Source organism: Phlebotomus papatasi, chromosome 3 (genome assembly GCF_024763615.1).
Source record: "Phlebotomus papatasi isolate M1 chromosome 3, Ppap_2.1, whole genome shotgun sequence".
NCBI lineage: Eukaryota > Metazoa > Arthropoda > Insecta > Diptera > Psychodidae > Phlebotomus > Phlebotomus papatasi.
In genome coordinates this window covers 86,090,152-86,115,641 of record NC_077224.1, presented here as the reverse complement: position 1 = coordinate 86,115,641, position 25,490 = coordinate 86,090,152, and the positions used below count along the sequence as shown (strand labels likewise).

At 31.6% G+C, this 25,490-nt stretch overlaps 1 protein-coding gene across 3 annotated transcripts in view; it reads right to left on the bottom strand.

Annotated features, from left to right (window-relative positions):
* The window catches only part of LOC129806159 (espin), a 135,957-nt gene that overhangs the window by 89,941 nt on the left and 20,526 nt on the right, over window positions 1-25,490 (bottom strand). For 2 of the 3 annotated variants that reach the window (XM_055854539.1, XM_055854540.1), the window contains exon 3: window positions 22,412-22,732. In XM_055854539.1, coding sequence (XP_055710514.1) covers window positions 22,412-22,732 — 321 coding nt within the window. The remainder of the gene's footprint in view (window positions 1-22,411; window positions 22,733-25,490) is intronic. The other variant, XM_055854541.1, reaches the window with a different exon arrangement.

The following is a 25,490-nucleotide window of genomic DNA, read 5'->3' as shown; positions in this document are numbered from 1 at the left end:
TTATTGAGAAAAATGTTCAATTGAAAGACACTCGCGAGATTTTTTCACCTGATTTAAAATGTGCGCATCCAATTAATATTTCCGTTTTATTGATGATTGCACCTGCTCTTCCGCCTCTTTAAAACGGAAATGGCGCAAAAGCACTTCACCAAATGCACGAAATCGCTTTAATTTCTCTCTTTTGGGGCTTACAAAATCACAATTCACAATTGCAAAAATGATTTTTAAATGACACCATCTACCAACATTGATGACTTCTTAAACTCAAATTCACCACGGTGGAAAATACACGAGGAGACGGCAAAAATTTTCATGCACTGAAGAAAATCCACAAGACACAAAAGAGAGCCCGTCGAGGCTCAAATGAGGAGTGCGCGCTTTTTTCGAGAAATCCGCCAGCGTGTTGCCGGAACAATGGTTGAATCGCGTTTAACGCATCGAATAAGAACGGAGGAATCTCATGCCAGTGGCTTCTGGTAGTGGCTGGGTAACAAAAAAACAGCCAAGACATCATCTGGGAGAGGAATGGATGTGGAGAAAACTCTCTCTTTTTTCCAACAACAAAACTTGATGGAGAAAGAGAGAAATATTTATATTAATGTTTATGTCCCAATGTTATTGTTGACTCAGGTCCGTAATTAGGTGAACAAGCCATAGAAAATCAACCAAATTGTCATTCATTAAAACGCAAAATTTAACCAGAAACACTCTCATTTAAATATTTCAATGAAGCCTCTGTGTGAGACCGTGAAGAATCCCATGAATCCCATGAGATATCTTCGCAATACCCGGCTGACCAGTGCAAAGGTGATCCTAGTTTTTTTTTTTTAACTTGACTTATTTCCTTGAAGAAGAAGGAGTGAGACGAGAAGCAGCAGTAGTATCTTTACAAAATTTTAAAACCGATCATTTTAAAAGATTTTAGAAAAATCAAGGTTGAATTGTAGTAGGAAATTTTTCTTCTGGAACTCTTCTGGTCTCGGCGATTTTGAACGAAAAGCCACGAAGTCCGACATTTAAAGCAGGAATGAGCCGAACTCAAAGCCAAGTTAAATTTAGGGTTACCAGGTGAAATATTTGAGAAAGAAGTTAAATAATTAAATCATTAAGTTTAATATTTGGGAAACAATATTTTTCTCAAAAGGAAAAGAGATTTTGCTGATGAAACAAAATGGTTTAGTTAGATTTTTTTAAGGTAAGCGTGAAAATTTAAATTTGTCAGTGCACGCGACTTTACTGATCAGAAATTTGGTGTTTTATGAATGTGAGGAAAACAATAGACACTTCAAAAAAAAATAACTGTAGAAAAAAGTAGCATTTTTTAATACAATACGTGTCATTACTTCTGAAAATTCGCAAATTTGACAATTTATTACTCGAAAACGACTTAACCGATCTTAATGAAATTCGGGACAAAGTCGATGTATGACTTAAGCTTTAAATAAATATTTTTAGATTTTCCCTCTGATTGCTCCATCTGGTGGCTCCCATACAAATTTGACATGTTTTAAAGCCATCGCATATTACAAGGCAACAAATCGGAAACTTTTTTCGTTTAATGGCAAATCACAGGTATTTTCGGAGTCCTTGTTGTATCTTGAACATATCACCTGAAGAAACTTATAGTCCATCACGTCAACATTTTCAGATATCTTAAGGTAAGGGTTTTTAGGAAATGGGTATAACTTATTTTTATGAAAATTTCTTTTCTTAAATAACGGCATATTTTATGTTGTAGTGAACTCAAGGAACATTTTCCCAAAAGAAACCGTATCCCCATCTCTTGTGTATCCAGATTTTTCTCAAATATCCTCGAGTGTTCCTTAAATTTCGTTAAACGTATTTCCTCGATTGCATGCTTTTGTCGTCTTTAGAAAAATATTCTCTTTAAAAAAGAAGCTAGGGTTGCTGAAGTTCATAGGGTTGTAAGGGTACCGCTACTAAAGAATTTTAACAAAAGGATCTGAGTATAATTAATTTTAAAAAAAATTTCTCTGAATTTATTACTCAAAGTATTTAATTAATGGTATCTTTTAGGACCCTCCAATCTTTAGAGGTTATACTTCTTTTCGAGAAGAAAATTACTGCATATGAGACATTTCCCTGGATACAATCCTTTTTTTTATGAATTTGAAAGATGATAAAAGATTTATAAGAAAGATCTGGAAAATTGCAGGGAAAATAAAGAGATAAAGATATGGTTTGTTCCAGGAAAATTTTCTTTGAGTCCTTTACAAATTATTCTTAGAAACGACCAATATACGATTAACCGTTATTGTATAAAAGGAGTTTTGCAAAAAAAATATTACAATTCTTACACATATGTTTTATGCTCTAGTGCTTTTCTCACATATTTTTGGGGTTGGTCCCGGAACAAAAGTTGTTACCTTTGAAAATACCTATTCGATGGTATAGGTCTCATTCGCGGCGAATGGTTGGACCGTTTTGCCCAATGTCCTTTACATGGGAGTATGAGAAAGTGGCTTCAAATTTCAATAAACTTGCCAGCGGCTAGGTGTCACTAGTGTGTTTCCTAATGTATGTTTGAGGAAAGAAGTGAAAAAAAAAATGTTTATTTCATATCAAAAATATTTGTTTTCTAAAAGTTGATCATTTTTGATTCGTCAAAAGTTTGTTGCCTCGTTTAAAAGAGTAATTCAAAATGGACAAAACATGCAACTAACTTAATGTAAATCAGTTACATTTTGAGTTTATGTCGTTTTAAAGGCAAATGGTGGGTTTGTACATTTCTAAAGTTTTTTAATGGTAAATATATGTATATAAAAGTGATGATAAATAATAAGAAATATTCTGTTTTTTTTTTGGTAATTTATAATTGGGGTCAAAAATGAGAAATTGCAAAAGGTTATATATAAAATGGTCAAATATTATAGTAATGAAGTAGAGTACATATGAAAAACGCTACTAGTAGACCCAGAGACTCGACTCAGAGGGTTGATAACCACATTATAAGTATCTCTGATAGTGACCCCATAATGTTTGCCTCAAAAATTCAGAGTTAGCTGGTTACCGAAGGAACACATTAGAGATCCTATCACAAGGGATCTTACCACGATGGTAAGTTGAGGAATCGATATGTTGAAGTAGTTCATTTTTCGCGTTTTTTTAAGAGCTCCGGTAAATTAAGTTTATTACTAAAAAAAAATGGGATGTGATTAACATAACAGGCTGGAATTTGTTCTAAATTTTTAGTATGCTTAAGTAGAACTCAACAGTTATCGGCTTTGAATTGCCAATGGTTCCACGTGTAAGAACTTCCTTTCGACAAATTTTTCTTGTTAATTGGACAATTTTTTCCGTAGTAGGGGAAACTGGGTCACCACCAAACACGGGGTACCACCAAACACTGCGATTGTTTAATCGGATATTCGACTTCAGAGGATAAGACTTACAGGAATTTATAGGCAATATAGGGATGCTTGTCCATTGAAGGAATGGTCGAGATAGTCCAAGTAATTTAGAAATAAAAATTAGTATTTGGTGGTACCCCGTGTTTGATGGTGCCCCAGTTTCCCCTAAGTCTAATCAATATAAATAATATCTACGTTCATTGTATGTGAAAAAAATGAACAATCTTATCTTTTTTCCTTTGCCAAGACTGGCGTGAAAATTTTATTACTTTTTTTTATTTCTAAGTTAAGTCATTTTTGTACTTTATTAAATGAAACAGTGCTGTGCAAATGGTTATTTAAACAGCAGTAAAGGGAATGCAAAAAGAAAAAGAATGGTCACGAACTGATAACGAATAATGATAACCGTTACCAAAACTGCTTTTCAATCATCTTTGAATATATTCGTGGTCAGCCGGGTAATATCTCAATTAATTCGCTAAAAGAGTCACAGAAATTATTCTATTGCAACTGAGCTCAAAACTTTTCGTTGAGAAAGGTGAAATAACAAATGATATATCTCAGGGGATTTTCTGATAAAACCTGATGGATTTCTTTCTATTATGTTTTCACAGAGAAATCTCCGACGAAAGAAAATTAATTTCCACTGCAATGAGGAAGCTGTTTAAGACTATACTTTAAATTGACGGATATTAAAAGTGATTTATGCTGAAATATATCTCAATTCATCTTTCAATGATTGACGATACTGCTCTGAAAATGCACTAAAGAAAGCAAAAGATAAGTATGAGAGTTTTTTCTTGTGAATTTAAATCTTCTGGATTTATGCAAATGACGAATTTTACGACAGTAACACCTCTAACACTGTTGCTCAATCTTGCAAATGTTTTTTTTTTCTATTGGAAAAATTAAATCTGTCCATTGCAAAATTAGAAATCGAAGCAATTTTTATTTTAAAAGTAATAAAATTGTTATCAAACTATTGAATAAGTTTTTTTTTTCAATGTAAAATCTTCATCATTACAGTCAAGTCTTTTACCGCAAATTTATTCACAGGAGTAGAATTCTCAGACAAATTTGCAATTAATAATCTTGTTTTTAATGCCATAAAGCCAATTTAAAAGCTGAAATTTTGTGTAGAAAAAATCAAACAAGTCAGATTCAGACTCATTGAGAAACTCATGCTGTTTCACATTAATTTACTTAAATAAAAAGTAAGATTATAAATAATTTCACCTAATATTTTAATATCCACTTAACGGCTTTCAATAAAATAGTCCAATAATTTTTCTTCCATTTTTTTTGTATATGTAACGATAGCTTTACAAATTTTGTACCCTTAGTTGCAAGATAAGGGTTTTTAGCACTGTCCTCAAGAGCTTCTGCATTATCGACCTTTCTTTTTATTGGTTCCTCTCTCGTCTGTTTTAACGAGTACTCGCCGTGTTCTAAAACCAGTAAACAGTCATGACAGGAACCAACAAAAGAGAAGTCGATAATGCAGAAACTCTTAAGAACAGTAAAAGAACAGCATTACAATGCGCTCAATACTTAAACAAGTTTGAAAAGATGGGCATTATGGTGTTATTCCAATGAAAAATGATCATTTTTTTCAGTTGACTGTTCTCAAGTGTTCGTACTTAATCGTCTTTTCTCTGTATTGGTTTCTGTGAAGGCTGATTGGTAGTTTTACAGACGGCGAGGACTGAGAAAAACACACAAAACAGTACCAACACAAAGAAAAGTCGATAATGCAGAAGCACTTGAGAACAGTAAATGAATAGCACCACATGCACTCAATACTTAAACAACGTTAGAAAAGATGGGCATTATGGTACCATTAAAATGTAAAATCATTATTTTTAGCAGTTTACTGTTCTCAAGTGTTTCTAGATAATTGACTTTTCTTTGTGTTGGATGTTGTCAAGACTGCTGGGTAGTTATAAAACACAGCGAGGACTGCAGATCAAAGAGTCATGACAGGAACCAACGGAAAGGTAGGACGATATTGCAGAGGTACTTGAGAACAGTAAAGTGCTAAAAAAGTAGGGAAAAAATTTCCCCTTTTCATTTTTTAATATTGAAGTAATAAGAGTGAATCTGTAAGGATATAAACCGTAAAGTCACTCGCGTGTGCATGAGCAGCTTAGCCGTCAGAGGTTTCTTCAGAACCCTTAATATTCCCACTAACGATCTATTCGCTATGACAATCTAACATGAAGTAACTCTCAATGCTAATCCTCCTTACGATACTCCTTCCGATGGGGTACCTCACAACAGTTTTAGGAGTAATCGGAACCGCTCCGAGAGATATCTATGATACCAATTCAAATAATAATGAAGGATTTAACCATTGGGAAGAAGTCAACGCAAACATGAACATATTTTCATAGCACTTTACTGTTCTCAAGTGCTTCTACATTATCGACTTTCCTTAGTGTTGGTTCCTGTCTCGACTGTTTTCTCTGCACTCCTCGTCGTGTTCTAAAACCATCAAACATTCGTGATAAGAACTAACTGAAAGAAAAGTCGATTGTGTAGAAGCACGCCATTGTGAGGAAGCGTCGACCTCGAGGCGAACCTAGGACAAGATGACTGAATCAAATTCAGGATCTTGCCTTGAAGCGCCTTGGGATCCAACCCGAACATCTTCCTGAAATGGCGGGGATCAAAAAACATGGGCTGCTAAGTTGGATGTCATAGGCCCACGACCCCAATAGGGATAAGCTGTTGAAAATTATGATGATGATGATAGAAACACTTCAGAACAGTAAAGTGCTAAAAACCATGTTCATTTTTAATTGGAATAGGACCATAAATCATGTTTTTATACATTGCATTTCTCATTATAGCTCAAGCCAGAAAGAAAATTGTGGAAAATCTTTGTGAAAATTTTGAGTTATATCCCAAGACATCCACCATTAAGGCTCTAGGTGTCTGTGCTATATAAACTGTGAACAATCTTATTTTTCCCAGGACTTGCAGGGATTTTCTTTGGTGAAATAAAATAAAACAGGAGAACAAAATAGGAGAAAACGCTTTTCAGATTAGAAACAAACAAAAGAAGTTAAAAGTTTTAAAAATTGTTTGCATCATTCGGTATGTGTCTTGGCTAACTTTCTGCTAATTTTTAAGGTTAATAAAATTCAAATATTATGTTACGAGAAAATTATACAGCTTTTCCATTCAAATTAATACAAATGTTAACATTAGCACACGATACAATCACAAAAGTTTCATAAAGTCAACATACATCCCTTTCTTTCTCAAATGCTTTCGCATATAACTCTATGTCATTCCTTAACACTCTTCTTCTTCTTCTTCTTTTTAACATCACATTAAATTAAATTTGGTTCAATCCAATTTGAGTGCAAAAGAGAAGGCTATGAATTTTGATTTTATAATTTTTTCTGCTATAAAAGGTGTGCTGGGTGCATTAAAAACAAATTTTCAAACGTGAAATTTTGTGAGTCTGGCAAACCTTTAAGTTCAGGAAAATTTCGTGGAATCAAAACTCACATCCTTTTTTCTTAAAAGTTTTGTCTATCTCTATCTCGCCTGGTCCTACTCAAAATTAAATTGAACTAAATTAAATTTGGCGTGATGTTCAAAAGAAGAAGAAGAGTACGAAAGAGTAGGATAGACTTATGCAAACAATTTGAAAAGGAAAAGGATGTGAATTTCGATTTCATGAAATTTTCTTGATCGAAAAGGTTTAATCGGTTTAATTGAATTCAATGTTTCAACAGAAACGGTCAAATAAAACCGAAATTTTCCGAAAATGTTCATTTGACAGCTGTCAAAACGATTTGTCAAAATTTAAACTAACGTTTCCTCTAAGTAAAAAAAACTACAATATTTTAATTAAAATTGATTTCCCCAAACTGTGCATCCAATGCCATATTTCACTCTTGTCTTATTGGTAAAAGCTTGCCCAGAAAAAAAGCACTTTCATTTTTGTGTGAATAAATTTGAAGAGCACCAAGTAAAACCATAGTTTAAATATTTATCAACAAAAATTACAATCTTTGGGAACTTCTTTGCCTTGAATTTGGGAAACAGCGGGCATGTGAAAATCCACACAAATCGGACCATCGACCAGTACTTCTGCCACAGTTTCAACCTTAATTAATCCACTGAACAAAACACGAAATAACGTAGATGAAAAGAGAGTACCGGAGATACAAAAACAGACATCAAATAATTTTCCTAGAGCTAAAGACATGATTTTAGAGACCGTAATGCATGGTGAAAAAAAAACTGATACTGCATTGAAATAAATCTATTTATTTGTTCTCTTGGTACAAGTCTTAATGTTGACGGTGGCTTTTGTAATAATAAAATCAATTAAATGCCCGTGAGGTGATTATCTTTTATTTGCTTGGGGAACTCTCATTTTTCTCTGAAATCTCTCAATTGCATTTCCATCCGAAAACCCATGGATGGGTAAAAAAAGAAGCACTTGCAATCAACATGTAATTTGCCAGCCAAGAGCAATTCAGAAGTTATTTGCACTGTAGATTTATTGCATTCGATTGCACACAATTAACAGAAGAAAAAAGTCTTTTCTATATAGCATTTTCTATTCAAGGGGCATTTAACTAGCGCATACAGAAGATAAATTCTGAGAAAATTGTAGATAAAAATATTTTGGAAGTTATTAAAAAACATAGCTGTTACGTATTATGTGAAGAGAGGAAGTGCTTGCAATTTCGGACAAGACGCATATAAGTACTAACATCCTAAGTTTGAAGTGCGATATGTCCAATACAAATTGAAGTTTCGTTACTTCATTAGGTGTGATTCCTTCTAATCTAACCTATTTTCAGAAGTATTCTTGAAAAGTGAAATCTTGAAGAGTAATTTATCGTCTCTGCTTTTCTAAAATTAATCTTAATACTTTCAAAAATGAATAAAAATGTAAGCATGAATTTGACTGTCATTTTGGAAAGATAGATAGATTCTTGAAATAAACTGCATCTCGTTCTTAGAGATGATGCTCCTTTGTTTCTTTAAGCGTTTATACTACCTAGTTATTAGAAAAACTAAAAAGTTAACAAAATTTAAAGAAAAAACCACCTGTCCGAAATTACAAACACCACCTCTCATTGGTGAATTTCTATCAAAATTGTCCATTTTTCAGACGGAAAATGTAATTCATAAGCCAAAATTATAGGCCTACAATTGAACAAATCACTATTATATGTGTATTAACAAAATATTTAAAGAATATTTAATATAATAATATCACTTAACAATATCAAAGAAAAATTATTAGTACTTCAGGACATACAAATAAGACTGAAGTAAAGACAAAGTTCTGTCATATTTCTCATTATGAGCTACTCACCCTGAAATTTCAAGAAAACAATTTCATTTAAATCAATGTTTAAAATTGAACAAATTTAGAGTTAAAATCTTTTAAAATAAGGAATATTCTAATAAAATATACACTTTTTATTAAATATTAGAAGAAAATTCCAGAATTTCAATCAATTTATTTGTAATGTCCAACTTTACCCTCAAAGTGTCCGAAATTGCAAGCTGTCCCAAATTACAAACAGTTCTTCTATAGAAAAAATTTTGCGAAAATTGCAAATATTTTGAATAATTGGAGAATAGGAATTTTTTATTGCTATTTGGTTGTAAAGAAGAGGTTTCATTCCTAATAGATTATATTCAGCTATTTTTTAGATTTTGTGTATATTGAAAATATCGCGATTATTTTCAATTATTTTACGAATATTTTGTAATTATTGCAAATATCGCGTACAATTGGTGAATATCAGGAAATTATTTTGAAATATTTGACAAATATCACGATTATTTTGCGAATATTTTGTGAATTTTAAAAATATATCGGAAAATTTGTGGATATCAGGCAATTTTTTTGATTAATTTACAAATATCAAGAATATTTATCAAATAATTTACAAATATTAAGAATATTTTTCAAATATTTGGAGAATATTATAAATTTCGCGGTTTTTTTTGTCGAATATTATGAATTTTTTGACTATTTTTATAAATATCGAAATTTATTTTTGAGAAAAGGTTTCATTAGTAATATAAATATTACGAATAACAGGAAAATATTAAGAATTGTTTAAACTTTGGCAAAAAATGCGATTATTTTGTAAATATTTTGATAATATCGTAAATATCTCTGATAATTGGTGAATATTTTGCAAATATAGAAGATATTTTACAAATATTTTAATAAAATTGAAAATTGATTGAGCGTAATGAAACTATCAATCAATCAAATTGATAGTATTTATAGTAACCAAACAAATATCGCAGGTAACTGGCAAATATCAATAATTTTCTTTTAATTATTTCATAATTCATACGATTATTTGCATGTGTTTTGAAAATTTTGCAAATAACATGTAGGGGAAACTGGGGCACCACCAAACACGGGGTAGCACCAAACACTGCGATTTTTTAATCAGATATTCGACTTCTAAGAACAAGACCTATAGGAATTTATAGGCACTATAGAAATGCTTGTCTACTGACAAAAATGGTTGAGATAGTCCAAGTACTTTAGAAATAAAAAATAATGTTTACTGCTACCCCGTGTTTGGTGGTGCCCCAGTTTCCCTATATTTCTTGAATATCAAATTTTTTTTTATTATTTGGTTTGGAATTTTGTAAAATCGTGAATATTAAAAAAAATCAGTGAATATTTAACGAATATCACAAAAATATCTCGATTTTTGGCGAAAATATCGCCATTACATATTGAGTGAATTCTGTAAATATGGTGAATATTTTAGAATATCGAGAATATTTTGCGAATATCATTGATATTTTTTGCTTATTCTGTAAAAGTCGTATATTTTTTCGATTATCATGCACATATTTCATGAATAATTTATTTAATTATTTATTATACATTTATTTAAATATTTTTCGCATATATCGACCACTCAGAATATAATACGACTAACTCGCGAATGGCCAACTTTACAGGAGAGTGATTTAAAGCTGAGATTTTACATGCTGATCATAGGATTTTTAAGTATCGGAACCGATATAACTTTGGGAATAATTAACTTTTCGGTATAATATTCACAGGGAAGGTAGAGGGTGTCACGGAGTACCCGAAAAGCGGAAAAAACGAATTTTGAAAAAAATCGAGTTAGTCGCATTATATTCTGAGTGGTCGATATTATATTTTTCGCAATATTCGTGAATATTGCGAATTATTTTGCTCATTTTATTAATTTTGACGATACCCTGCCAAAAACAACAACAGTGCGTCAATTTTTCCGTACTTAAATGCCCCTTGATTCTATATCTCGAAGATTCATTCATCATCCATCCACAAACCGAAACTCTTTCGCTAGACCTCCTCCAATCGTGTTGGAAAGAAAAACATGAAGTAATCCACTGTGAAAGTTTATTCTCTTGACCATCATTTGTAAGAAAAGAAATGAAAAAAAATGAAGAGAATGTTAAATTGAAAAAAAACGGTTTCCCGCGGAAGAGAATATTCTAATCCGTTAGCAATAATTTATCCCTCACCAGTGAATTTCTTCTGGAGAAGAAACAAATGCAAACGAAATTAAAAAATGATTTATTGGTTTAATTGGTCACAACACAATGATCTTCATATGCTAATTTGCAATTCCTCCCCCTATTTAGCTCCTTGGTGCATTCCCCATCGGCCGCCCAAGTGCACTGAATTAATTTTTCGGATCAATGAGAAAGCTCATTAGCTGCAATGTGCAATTTAACTAAATGTAACATCCTCGTGAGCTATTATGCAACGTTGCAGATAAGTAATTGAGAAAAAAAAGTTATATTATTTTATTTTTGTTTGAAAACTTTTCACTCTATTCCTGTTGGAAAAATTTATCCAAACGGAACTTTGTACATTTTAAATGATGCAATACAATGTTTTTTTCTTCTTCTACCACTGATTTTTTTTTAACATCAGAAATTCATGCTTTTGGAGCACCAAAAATAACCACTTTCTACGCTTTTTTTTCTGCACCATCATTTCGATACAATCGGATTATTGTAAATTGCCAATAATTTATTTCTAGCCCGCAGCGATCTTTTTCTTTTATAACAAAAGATCACCTGAAATTTAGAGTATTAAGTGAAATTGTTTCAATAAAATCTCACCTAATTGCGATCTTGGCAAAAGTTAATTTCGTTCAAATGAAATATTTACCCATTAAATTAGTGTCAAGAGGTTACCTTGAAATGTTTGGTTATGTTTTACCTAACCACAAACTGTAGAGAAAACTCACAGAAGCCATCACGTCTAAATAAATTGTGACATTTAATAGAGAAATAACAATTTAACACTTTCACGTAATTTATTAACTGGTAATTCCAGACCTCTGAAATTAAACAACTTCTAACCTTAAAGTTCTTAAAGCTTATCTTATGAGGTTATAATTACAAATGCATCCGAAATCCAGTATAGTCTCTCAAATTTGAATATGATAAATTCGAACGACCGACGACGGTTGAATTCAAAATGTCAATGTGAGGTTATGTTAAAAAATCTTATTGTGGAAGATTGAAAGCAGGGCCTCGGTGTTCTGTTCATTTTATATGGAGCTGAATGAAGCTCTTCCGAAATTCTGATTTGTGGCGGTAGCAGCGCCGACCGCGCCGACTTGCTTCGGAAAGTCGAAATGCTTCGCGGTCCTTTCATGAGTGTGTGTATGTGTGTGCCGTGTGTGCATGAAAGCAAGCCGTCGCGGAATTTTTAAGCGAAAATTTGTTTTATAATCGCAAAATAAAGTGTAAATTTGGTGAAATCTTAATCAGTGTGATGAAAAATGCGATGCATAGTGTGCGGAGCGACCGAGCGACAGAAAGAGACTCCCGAAAGGTGTCATTCCACGGGTAAGTAATGTAGTGCAAAATAGTGTTAAAATCCTCAAATTCTGTGAAATACAACTATATGGTGAACCAAATTATCCAAATTTCTATTAATTAGTGTTCATAGAACCTAGTGAACCTAAGGAAATTGTGAGAAATCTATAAATAATAGAGAAATAGCGATATTTCGCAGAATCACTTCATAGGCGGGAGAATTCCACGAAATCCCAATAAATTTTTTGTCCGCAGAGTCATAAGACACATCCATAGGACATTTTTCCAATGTTGTAAAAAATTATTGAAAATTTACTAAAAAAAAACATTTTCTCTCTCGTGAAGAAAACATAATTTTCTTTTTCTTAGTATTTTAACACTTAAAACTCGAAGAAAAAATCATATAAATTCCAAATTGACGTTAATAACAGTACAGGTATTTTTAACCAAAAAATCAAATTTTCACTAATTTTTTATTTAACTTTAATTTAAATATATTATATATGTAAAATAATCGCAATTTAATCGCAATTGAATACTCAATTAATTTAACCTTTTAATGAGTTACGTGGGTCTTTGAATTAAAAAAATAAAATCTGTTTGAATAATTGTATAACGTAAAAAGAATAAATTCCCAGAGTTTCAATTCCTTCGAAATAAATCTTTGGAAAATAGAGCTTTTAAAAATTCTTGTCGGTATGGGCGGGCAGTGAAATTTTTTCATAGGATTTTTTAAATTGGCCCTTACGATTTCTTTCAGATTTGGATATGTTTTGCAGGTAGGGTAAATTAAGTTAATTCAAAACCTGCTCCAAATGGAAATTTTTCGCTACTCCAAATGGAAACATCATTGTTTTCACAATAAATATAGCATTATTTTTATTATATTTATGTATTTTCTATACCAGAGATTTATTATTTAGTTAATTTTGCTCCAAATAAAGCAAAATTCCATTCATATTCACAAATTTTAATTTATTAATTTCTCAAAAAAATGAAAAGAGTACCTTTTCACCATGGAATTTTTCATCAATCGACCAATGAAAAACACAATTAGGTAAATGTTGTTTATTGGTCTTGTTTAACATTTAATGTCACATTTCTGGCTAATTTTAGTTAAATTAAATGCTAATCTTTATTGTTAACGGTACGTGAAGTTTTCAAATCAAATAATTACCTATTTCGTGAACAAAAAGGGTTTTTCTAAAGTGTCTGCAAATGCTTCAATAGGAATCCCTGGAAATATGATTTTTTCGGAGAGATTTTCCTATTGTTGTTGATGGGAAAGGAGAAAAGACCGGGAATAAGAACAAATCGTGGACTCAAGAGCAACTCAACAAGGTTTTGGAAGCCTTTCGTTGCGGTTCCACTTACACTATTTGAGACGCTCAGAGCAAGAGTGGTCTCCTTTGTATGCATTTCCGTATTAAAACGGTCCACTTTTGCATTGAGCGTCTCATTTGTCTCCAATTAGAAACTTTCCCTTGTCTCCATTTGGATTAATATATTTCCAATAGAAGCATTTTACACTTGTGCATTTTTCTTGTATTTAAGAAGTTTTCAAATTATATCTAAAGAATTTTCACTAACAGTAACGTTCTAGAAGAGTCAAGGAGCAAATTTATGTAATTTTCTTCAGAAAAAATATGAACTTAATGTGTTGAATCTTCTGTCAAAGTTAAAGCGTCTGCAAATGATTTTGAATTAGGACATTTACCCAAGTCTAGCTGAACATTTCGTTCTTAGACACCTATCACCGGAAAATTCGCCATCTTGAATTATTCAAGGTCAAAAGCCTAATTTTCACCCGATTTGGTCAATTAACTAATTAAGAGGTTAATGATATTTTGAAACCCTCTTGAACAATTTTCATGAAAATGGTTTTGTAGTGACTTATAGACAAATTTAATTAGACAATAATTTTATATGCACCAGAAAAATTTGTGAAAAGGAATATAAGGCAGAGCTCTCAAAGGTCAACTACTTTGGAAGGCTCATTTTTGAACACATTTGGTTAAATTTGGATTTTTTGGAAAGGTATTGCAATTTCGAACCCGGCTGCATCGGTCTTTACCGGTTAAGTACCGATTTTTGAATAATTTTACATCCCCAATAATTAAAATTCCCTAAAAATAATGCTTTTCCGGTTTTTCTCAAAATTGGCCCAAGCTTTTTCAAAGATTTTTGTATATGTTTTAGAGCTGGTCCAGGCGAATATTTTCCCCAAACATACCTATGACCGGAAAATTCGCCATTTGGAATTATTGAAGGTCAAAGGCCAACCACTTTGGAAGGCTCATTTTTCTTTTTGCTTAAATTTTGATTTTTTAGAAAAGTATTGCAAATTAGAACCCGGCTGCATCTATCTTCATCGGTAATGAATAGATTAAGGACCGATTTTTTGATTTTCAAATGCTCTTGTGATTTATGAATCAATTTAATCTCTAGTAGATCAGTGATTCCAAAAGATTATGCGAAAAGCTAATTCACAGTGAATTCTATCTCGTGAGTTCGAGCATTCTGCAAAGCTGGGACGCTTTGCCATCTCTTTTTTATTAATAAATTTCATTTTATTAAGTATGTTCAATTAATGTCCTTTTTCATGCCTAACGGCATTACCACACTTGCACATTAAAATTTTAATGTGATTCACATTAATTGTCGCTTGTGAGCGTCCAAATATGTTATTTGAGTCTTTGAGTCACTTGATATTTAGGGCGTTTCTATTTATTGATAAAGAAGTGGACTTGGCCTGCAAAAGTAAGTTTAAATTTACCTAAAGCATAAATATTTTTCACATTAAAAAATTAAAGAGAAAATCGCATTAATCTTTCACATTAATGCTATAAATCAATTTATATCAAATTTTGCGGGCCAAGTCTACCTTTTTATCAACAAATAGATCAAATTTTGAATATAAAATTATTCAAACACACAAAGTACACATTTGGACTCTCACCAGCGACAATTAATGTGAATCATATTAAAATTTTAATGTGCAAGTGTGATAACACAGTAAGAGTTTAAATTTAATATACTTCCTTTTTAATATTTTGAAAAAAAATAAGAGAAAAAAATATGGTTTTTTACTTCGAGGCTTGCGTAAACCCTTTCTTAAAGATTAATGAGTTATTTGGCATATACAACCTGAGAAAGAGCTTGTCCACCGTTTTCCTCTGGAGGTTGGTCACCAACGCTAAGACGGTGGTGGACGCTAAAAACTACGTAGTCTATCTCTATGTAAGGGGATCTCGAATGTATCTTTATAAATAAATAAATAGTTTGTTGTCTATAGTAAAGAAAAATCGAACACCGGTGGCCCATTCTGATTAATAATTTTTATACTTGCTTTATGTATTTTATTGACCTTATTACGTATAAAAGAATTTAAAAAAAAAAGAAATGGTAAATCCTCCCAGCTTTGCGTATACTTGAACTCACGAGATAGAGCTTTCCGTGAATTAGATATTGTTCTACATGGTATTTTGGTACTTACCTGTCTACTAGAGATTAAATATTAAATTGATTCAAAAATCACAAAAGCATTTCAAAAACAAAAATTGATAAAGAAATGATAATTTTTATAATACTTTGGCATTAGTTACAAGCATACGAATATACAAATAATGTAAATACGAGAAAGATATGTCATTTATGGATATTTAACCGATTCATTACTTATTTCAAGACATTTCCAAAAAATCCATATTGAATCAAATCGTTTGAAAAACCCTCTATAATAGTTAAACTTATATCTTTGAATGGTGATTTTTTGGTTATATATGTTTGGACGAAATGTTCACGTGGAATATGTCCAAAGCCTTCAAATATATGATGTAATTTCAGAACGAAGCAAGTTGCACAGTCTAGTGCATTTTAAAAATATGTAAATTTTTTTATGTATAGTAAGGTGGGCAACTGGATCGTTTTCCGTAGAGTGCTACTTAAACGCTAGTTTTTGGACTGATAAAATTCTTTTTTACTTCTTCTAAATCCATAGAATTATGCACTGTTTCATTCAGAAACATAATATAAATAAATATCAAAAATATTAACGAAAATTTATAAAATAATGATAAATACTGAAAAAAATCAGCATGCACTAACTGGGTCGCCTTTTGGGTAATTCACTTTTAATTAAACCCTTGGATTTTAAATACTTTTTTTCACAAGGAAAAGAACAATAATTGTTTTCAATCAACCAGCTTTCATTAGCGAAAATATCACTGCTAAAAAATTTTTAGTGCAGAACCCAGCTGGCACAAGTTTAAATGAGTCGATTACACTCACTTATTTAATGGAAATAAATAATAATTTTGCTTTTTTTCAAAGTTGAATTGTTATATTATCATGTTACTGTAGTGAGTATATTACGGAAATAAAAATAAAAATATTATTTTAAGTGGATTAGGCATTAACGATCCAAATAGCGAAGCGTCCGGATTAGCTTAGCACACTTGACTATAGTACAAATTAATGTAAATACATGCCTATATATGTATATATGTTCCTTTTTTTTGCAGAAAAAGACATATTATTAGAACCGTCAGGGAATCTGTAAGGGCGGAGCCCTCAATGCAATCGCGTGGATGAGCGCCTTGGCCGCCAGAGATTTATCCAGAACCCTCAGCGTACCTCCTAACGATCTATACACTACGACGATCCGTAGGGGTAACTCACAGGCTAACACTAGGAACACTCTTAGAAGAAATCGGCGCCGCTCCGAGAGACATCTATAATGTCAAATTCAAATACCAACGGGGGGTTTAACCGTTGGGGAGAAGCTAGTGCTAACAATATTTTATTAAGAAATGACTAAAATGTATAATAAAAATATAAGAACACCAAAATGCTTTATATATATTTTTTTATTATTTTCAAAACCAGTTAAAAGTAGTTTAAGTTTTCCATTTCCCCATTAATAAAAATTGATCCACTTTAAGGAAAAAAAGATACAATGAAAAGAAATTTAAATGTGTTTCATTATTTTATAAGAAATTATAAAATAATTATAGTATATGAAAACATAAAAATATAAGACAACTAAAATGCTTTTTCTAAATTGTTTTTTTTTATATTTGTCAAAATCGTTAAAAACGCACTGAATTTTTGATTTCTGGATAAATAGAAATTGATTCACTTTAAGAAAAAAGACAAAATGTGAAGAAATTGAAAAATGTGATCCACTTTTGTTTTAAAGAAAAAATGTATTTTATTAAAATATAAATATATAAAAACATTAAATGCTCTTTTTCTTTTTTAATATTTTTCAGACTTTGAAATCAGACTTAATTTTCCATTTCTGCTTAAATGGAAATATATTTAGATATTTTTTATTGCTCAAAGTTTTAGGTTTTGCAATATTGATTCAATTTACACAAAATCAAATCAAAATTTTGTCGTTTGCATTTGAATTTTTGAGACTTCTTTAAAAAACTCAACTTAGCGTTAGTCAGCACAACGCATAATAAATTTATTAAGAATCATAAAACCATATTGTTAACAGGTGAGTATAACTCCAAATTAACTGAAAGAATTTTGAAAACAATTTTTATTTCAAAATTTGTTGATTTTTAGAAAAAAAATACCTTTCTTAAAATTTCCTTCATTGTCTTTTAGACAATCCTCCCAAACATAAAGGGAACTCTACATTAATTGCTCAAAAAAAAAATGAGATGTATTCTTAAATATTTCAAGATTCATGCAATATTTCAAGCACAAAATAATTCGTATTACACTTTATCTTCTAATTAAAAAGAAGAATAAATGTTAAATTTCTATTGGAAATGATATTTCACGAAAAAAATTTGTTTTTCAAATTAATATAATAGAAGAACATTCCTAAGAAAATTCCATGGACATTCCAAAATAATTCCACTTCTGATTATTTACTGGGTTTCATACAAAAGTAAATGGCAAAAATGTAAAAATTGTGACGAAATGTGCTCAAATTAATCTTATAAGTATTAATTCTTTAAATCATTATCATTAAGAGCAATTCATGAACACAATATAACTCAAATTGAACGCAATGGTTGATTCAATTGCGTAATATTGAAGTATACACTCAAATATGCTGTGTGTTGATACGCATTTTTTTCGGAACGAGTACCACAGCCTAAACAAGACCTCAGACTTTTATTATATTTTGCATAATGATGGCTTATTAGATCCACTTTTGATAAGTCAAACCCATATTTTGATAAGAACCATAGTTTTTAAACTACAAGCCCTAACGTTTAAAAATTTAGACCTTTTCTATAAGAGTAAGCGAGATGGAGGAGTGAAATAAAAAATGGCTTCAACTCCGAAGCCCCAATCGCGAGGCCCTGATTGAAAGTCATATTTTTGAACTGCTCCTCGAATATACTTACATGAGCGAATAAAAATGAAAAGGCAGTTTGTCATTACGAAGATTTGTGAGAAAGTACGGGCATTTGATTCAACGTACAATTTTATTGAAAATAAATTCCGTTAGGGTTTTTACACATTGGGAACAGTTTCGTCAAAAATTGCATTTTTGGAAGAATTTTGGCGCTTCCGCCTACAGAAATGCAGACGGTTTCTTTCAAAAAGCATTTTTTTTTGGGTAAAAATGACTCCCAATATGTAGGATCCTTTAGTTTTGAAAATATCATTCGAATTTTGAATGTGAGAAATGTCGAAAATACCACCCAAGCGTTCGAATTTGGAAGACTCTACTGTACAGCAAAATTTTAAGTCAATTACAACCATACGGACACGTCAAAAAGCTTTCGAGATTAGAGGTGGATGCATTTGAAATTAAACTTAAAATGTATTGTTTTTATTTATTTAAATCGAATTTGTTTGAAAAGTTAAATATATTATTTGTTGCTTAATTTACTAATAATGGAAATTATTTACGGAATTACTAAAGAACTTAAGCTTTGTCAATACCCTGTCAAGTTTTGAAAATATAAAAATAAAAACGTGTAAGTCTCTGTATAATACAATAAAGTTATTTTAATATGAATTATTCAATATAACATTAAAGTATAGATACATATAACCTCAAATATGAAATTTTAAAAACAATTCAGTCTGCTTGCTGGATTATTTCTTGATTAATCATTTTTTCACGGAAAAATAAAATCTGAATCAAGTTCTAACCTCAAGTTCGAGGTTAAAGTTTAATTAATTTAATTTAGTTTTTAGAATTTATCACTGCAAATACCAAGAATCAGAAGCTAAAGATCTAAAGGTTTATTCTCTTCTTTGACCAAAAGATTAGTTAGGAAATTCTGTGTCAGACGTAACCTCAAAAGCCAGAGACAATTACTACAATGTAAATTCGTTCAGATTTTGCGTCCGGATGCAATTTTTATTAGTAAAAAGTTTGTAAAATTAAAAAAAAAGATATATAATATAAAAGTATTTTTATTTAGTTTTGAGGTTAGAAGTGAAAATGAAAATGAAAATGAAATTTATTTTCATTTATAATTCAATAACTTGTATAATGTATAATTAAAACTAATCACTCAATTTATTTTTCAGTAAGGACCCCATACTTTGATTTGGCTAATTGGTGATTGATTCAAAAAGTTAGGTTAGGTTCCAGACATTCGGATCTTTGTACCGGGCGAGAATCGAACTCACAATTGTGAGAGTCGCGTCAGAGATCTCACCGCTCAAAAGCCAATGGTCTTGCCTAATGCGCCACTAAGAGATATTTTCACTGTGATATGACGTAATAAAAACGTACCGCCTCTGACCAAAAAAATTCCGGGAGCATGGATTCTGAGGAAGGTGGTTATGGGCGATCTACGACCAGCAGATTCTTCCAACATGGGGTACAGTAGAGTTCCGCTATAGTTCATATTTGGTTCCAGATTTGACACTTGAAACGCACTATAGTTCATGTCATTTTTTTTAAAATTATCAACGACTTTCAGTATTGAAATTGCTCGACGGCTTCCACTTTCTTTGCGATTGTGGTACTTGTCTTCGCTCTCTTCATTATGGATCACAATTATCACAAATACTCAATAAAGTTTGCCAAAAATATTAAAATGATTATGACAACATTGCATGCTGTGTACTAAAAAACATAACCTAACTTTCAGTGTTTTGAAATCAACAGTCGATAAATTATGGACTATAGAGCGATGGCCTATAGCGAAACTCTACTGTATATCTGTATACCACATTGCAACATGATTACAAATATGTATTGTTGCAAACCTGCTTTAAGGCATGCACAGATGCTGTACAAAGCTCTTCAGGGAATGAGTGCCGTGCATTGGTGAATTTTAATGTTTCCCCTATACTTCATGTGAGCAACACATACTCGCAGCAAAGTAAGTCGAGTATGTACTCTTGTAAGTTAAGTTTGCGCTTGGGTTAATCTTTCGCGCTCGAGTAAGAGAGAAACCTACTGCATCTATCCTGCTTGCGCAACTTTTCCTGTAATATGTAGCGCGAAATTCTCCTCTGTGCGCTATATGCCCACTACATAATAATTTTTATTTGTAAACATGTTTTCAAAATTTCCTATGAGAGAGAGCGAGATAACTAGATCTCGGTTTCATTCACTCTCACTGAATTTTCAAAAACATATTTTCAAAACAAAAGTTATTGTGTGTCGGGCAATAAGCTTCACGAGATTCTAGGAATTATTTCCATGTTAATTGTGAAGTAAATAAAGTGTTTCTGAGGTTAAATTCTCTGGCCTTTGTTTTTCCTCTCGGCTGTGGTAATCTCCGGTCAAACAGTATATATCCCGATATCTTTAATAATAAGAGGTTAGATTGGACCTAACCTCAAAAATTCAAGACATATTTTGTTCGACGGTTTTTTTTAATGTGTCAGAAGTATCTTTATTGGTCCTTGTTATTAATTAATATACTCTTCCAAGGTTAAGCCAAACATAACCTCGAATTTCTAAAAATATCGCTACTGAACAAGTTGGCCCTTAACCTCAAATAAAACTAATTTTCATACCATTTTGGCTTGAATAAAATGGTTTACAAAGCTCCTCAATTTAATATCTCTTTACTTCTTCATATTCAAAATGGGAAGTTATACAAGAATCACGATAAAAAGAGAACATAACCTCAAATCAGTTTGTAGTTATTTTTTTAATCGGGTTTACAGAAAAATCTCACAAACCACAAACCAAACCACTCTAATTCATCCCTTTTATTTTTCTTTTATGGATGTCAGAGATCAAAATAAAGATTGCATTTCCAATTCAATTCGATCACTTTTATGCTCTTTCTCGTCGATCGATTGACTCGAAGTGTTTTCTTAGTTAGAAACAGAGAAATTGAGACATAATCCACGCGCTTGATTGACGAACACTATCATAGAAAGTCATCTGTCCAAGTTTATCTTTTGAGCTTTAGATTATTTGCTATTTTATATCAATTTCTCTCTTCATGGATTAGTGGAAAATCCTTTAATGGGGAATTGACTTGTTTACATTTTTATTAGGTAAAGTTCAACTGCAAAAAAATGGACAGAGTTTAGAGAACTTGATGCGTGGTACTTTCATTGAAAATTCACACAAATATCTTTTACTGCATTTATGAAATTTGTTTTTACGTGATAAAAAAAAGTGAATTCTCTTTCAGGTAATAAAATATTTTAATTGATAATTAATTGTTTTATTGTTGTTTACTAGTTAATTGCTAATAATTCATAATGTAATTGCTAATTTAACCAATTCAACAAAAATCAACAGCATTTTTCAACAAGTTGAAAGTACACCGTGAAATGTGTGAAAATATCCGGAATAAGAAATGCTTTGAATCTCTAAATAGCACTAATTTTTTTTTCAATGATCTTCCCCTTACTTCACTGGATAAGTGCAACTTTGTAGCCAAGAGAATTGTGGGAGAAAAACTGATAATTTTCCAGAGGATGCAACTAAATGAGGTAAAAGGTGGAGATCAATAGAAAGTTTAAATGTGCAATAAATTATTCGATCAGCAGAATTATTCTTGGAGCGTCTTGATCTATAATTTCTCAATAAATCCACCCATCGATACATCAAATACTTAATTATATACACCATAAAATTAATATCAGTATTTAACGCTTCGACATCCATTCAATTAAATCACAAAGTTGCAGAGGAATTGCGTGAGATCACATGAAGTTTCATGCAACTCTGTTAACAAATTTGCCTACATCTCGGCGATTTTGGAGGGAATATTATTTGAAAAATAACTTACCTTCCGATGCTGCGATCGAGGCAACAGAAGCAATTGCTGTCTGCGCTGCATTTGGAGCTGCAGGCACTTCCTTCGCAGGCATTGCAGTTGTTGAAGCTGAAGCTGGAAGTGCAGAGAGTGCAGAAGGAGTCCATTGATCCGTTGGCAGTGGCTCTGGCGTCACTCAATCTGCCACCGTCTTCTCCGTCATCCGTGTCTTCCGTGCAGGACGTTAGAGTGTCGTCCGTTCCGCGATCGTCTGAGCTAAATTCGTAACAGGCTCCGTCGAAGATACTCCCAGATTTGCTGCGAATGGAGAAACTGTTGCTAATTGGACTGGTCCTGGAAAATTGAGGAGGAAATCATGTAAGGACGCTGGAAAACCTTTCTTAATTGCTCCGGCACCTCCGGCACATCTTTTAGATCAGGGAAATTTCATGAAATCAAAATTCACATCTCGTTCATTCTCACACGTTTTGCATATGTCTGTCTCATTCTTTCGCGCTCGAAAATAGATTGAACTAAATTTAAATTCGTCTAATGTTGAAATAAAGAAGAAGAATCCGAAAGAGTAGGATAGACATATGCAAAATGTTTGAGAAAGAAAGATGTGTGAATTTCGATTACATGAAATTTTCCTGATCGAAAAGGTGTACCAGAGCCATAAGAAACAAAATTTTGACCAGGGATACTTCCTACTCTGAAAAAGAAATAGTTTTGTTAAGCAAACGAAAGTATCTTGTTACAATTTTGTCAAAAGGATGTTATTTACCAATTCGACAAATCTTTTCTCTCATTTTATATGGAAAAACATAATTTAACAAACTTTTAACAAAATCTAATTGGTCGCCGGTTTTGATTAAACTTGTTTTTTTCAGAGTAGGAAAATATTTGCAAAGTTCCAGGAAGGATTTCTTCCAAAATGTTGAATAATAATTTAAAAAATGGAAATACCATAGTTCAAAATCCAGTATTAATTGGCAGGATATCACAGAAAACCGTTTTCTTTGCTGTTACGGGATTTCTTACAAACGAGTTTAAAACTACCCTGTCAGATGTATTACACATAACCTCCAAAACAGAATCCGGGAATATTGTTACTAGAAGAAAGTTTGACTTCTACTTTAATCCTTTATAAAGATTTTTAAGTTTCACGTGTTTTCTAATAGTCACTCTAACAATCTTAATTTATTCAGCATAATAATTTGAAAAAGTTTGAGGTTATGGTAGACCTAACCTTGAAAAAATCAAGATTAAGTAGTGTCTGTCAAATTCTAACACTTGAGGGGTATAATTTTCTACCAATTCTGCTTTGCAATCAATTTTAAAGATTCTGTCTAAAGCAGAATTGGTAGAAAGCAGTGCTGTAAATATTTGCTTGATTATCATTGTTGTCCCAGATATTTAATGCCCTAAAGAAGATCCGATCCAGAATCGAAGCTTTGGCTAATAAAATAAATTGAAGAACAAAAATTAGACCAAACTTCTGCCTTGACTTGCGTATTTCGGAAATGGTTTTTTTTAAAACCTTGAAATTAGTGATTCTAAGCACACCACGGTCAAACGATTACCAAAAAGCCGCTTAATTGCCCTATTTTCGAGACCGTTCCCAACGATCACCAAATCGTTTCCACCAAAACGATCACCAAATGCTCATCGATTTCAATTTAGCTGACAATATATATTTTCAAATGAATTCTGAAAGCTCTGTTTTTTTTAAGCTATTCAGGTAACTGTGCTCGCTGGGATATTTCTCACTTCCAAAATTTAAGCGATATTTTCAAAAATAAGGAAATTTATCTGAGATTAAATTGTACTGTAAATCAATTGTCCGTACTTCCTCTAAATATTCCTATTGACGCATTTCTTTTTCATTTAATAAGATTATAATGCGTTTAAATATTCAGGAAACAGCAGAGAAATATAGTTCTCAATCATCCACAAAATGTTTTTATATCATAACCTCACATTCGAAATTTTGAATTCAACCGTCATTCAAAATTTAGATACTGTGCCCGGTTCGTAATTCGGATGACTGGGGGACAATATGATAGATGTCCGCTTCGTTATCCGGATAGATTTTTTGAATTTGTTCAACGTTTCGAAAATATATGTACAAGTTTTTTTGTAGAATTAGAATAAAAGTTTTAAAGAAGAATTAAAGAACATAACTTGAGAATTCTATGCTATTATAATTCATTTATTAAACGAAAACATCAGAAGATAATTCATTTTCATTGTTGAACACACATGCATACATGACCTCAAAATTATTTTAAATGTGACCGTCGATAACTCGTCCGGATTACGCCGATCCGGATTAGAGAGTGGGCACTGTTTTAGATTTAACAGACTCAACTGTATTTTATGTAGGGAATTCCAAGGGGTAATTGGAAAAAGCGTTAGGACCTTGGGCGGTGAGAATCTTCATTTGAATCAATAATGTAGCTATACAGGTCAGGTGAAAAGTTCTGAGAACGGACAGGAAAAAGGTTCCTGTCCTCTCGGTAGATTGGATAGATTAAGATTACCACGCAAAATGTCTCTTCCATTTTTGGGGTTAGGTGAAACATAACCTAAATCTCTTCGAATTAATGTATTAATCAAATGAGTAAATAAAGATCTACTATTTTAGACATTAAAGTGAATTTTTATCAGATACAAAAATTTGAGCATTTTGATATGATTTAGATTTTCAATCTAAAAAATAAAATTACATAACCTTCAAATTCACTTTTCGAAAATCTAAAAGATATTAAATTTTTCATTTCCAAATATCTGTAAAAACTTCCAGCATTTGAGTTCAAATAAAATGACTTCTAAATGATCTTGTAATTGTATTGTGCGAAATATTATACAAATAATTTATCAATAATTTTAAAGTAATTTCTGGAAAACTTATGATTTTCGAAACATCCATAGAACTATTCAAATTTCATAATTTTCGAAAATAATTAGACTCACTGACACACTCTTTTATTTTATTTTGAAGTAGAGGTTTCATGTCTATCCTCAGCCAAACAAAAGCCTATTTAATTAAACTAAATTTTAGATTAGTTTTTAAATCCGAAACGCACAAGGTTTTTAAGGTTAAAATTTA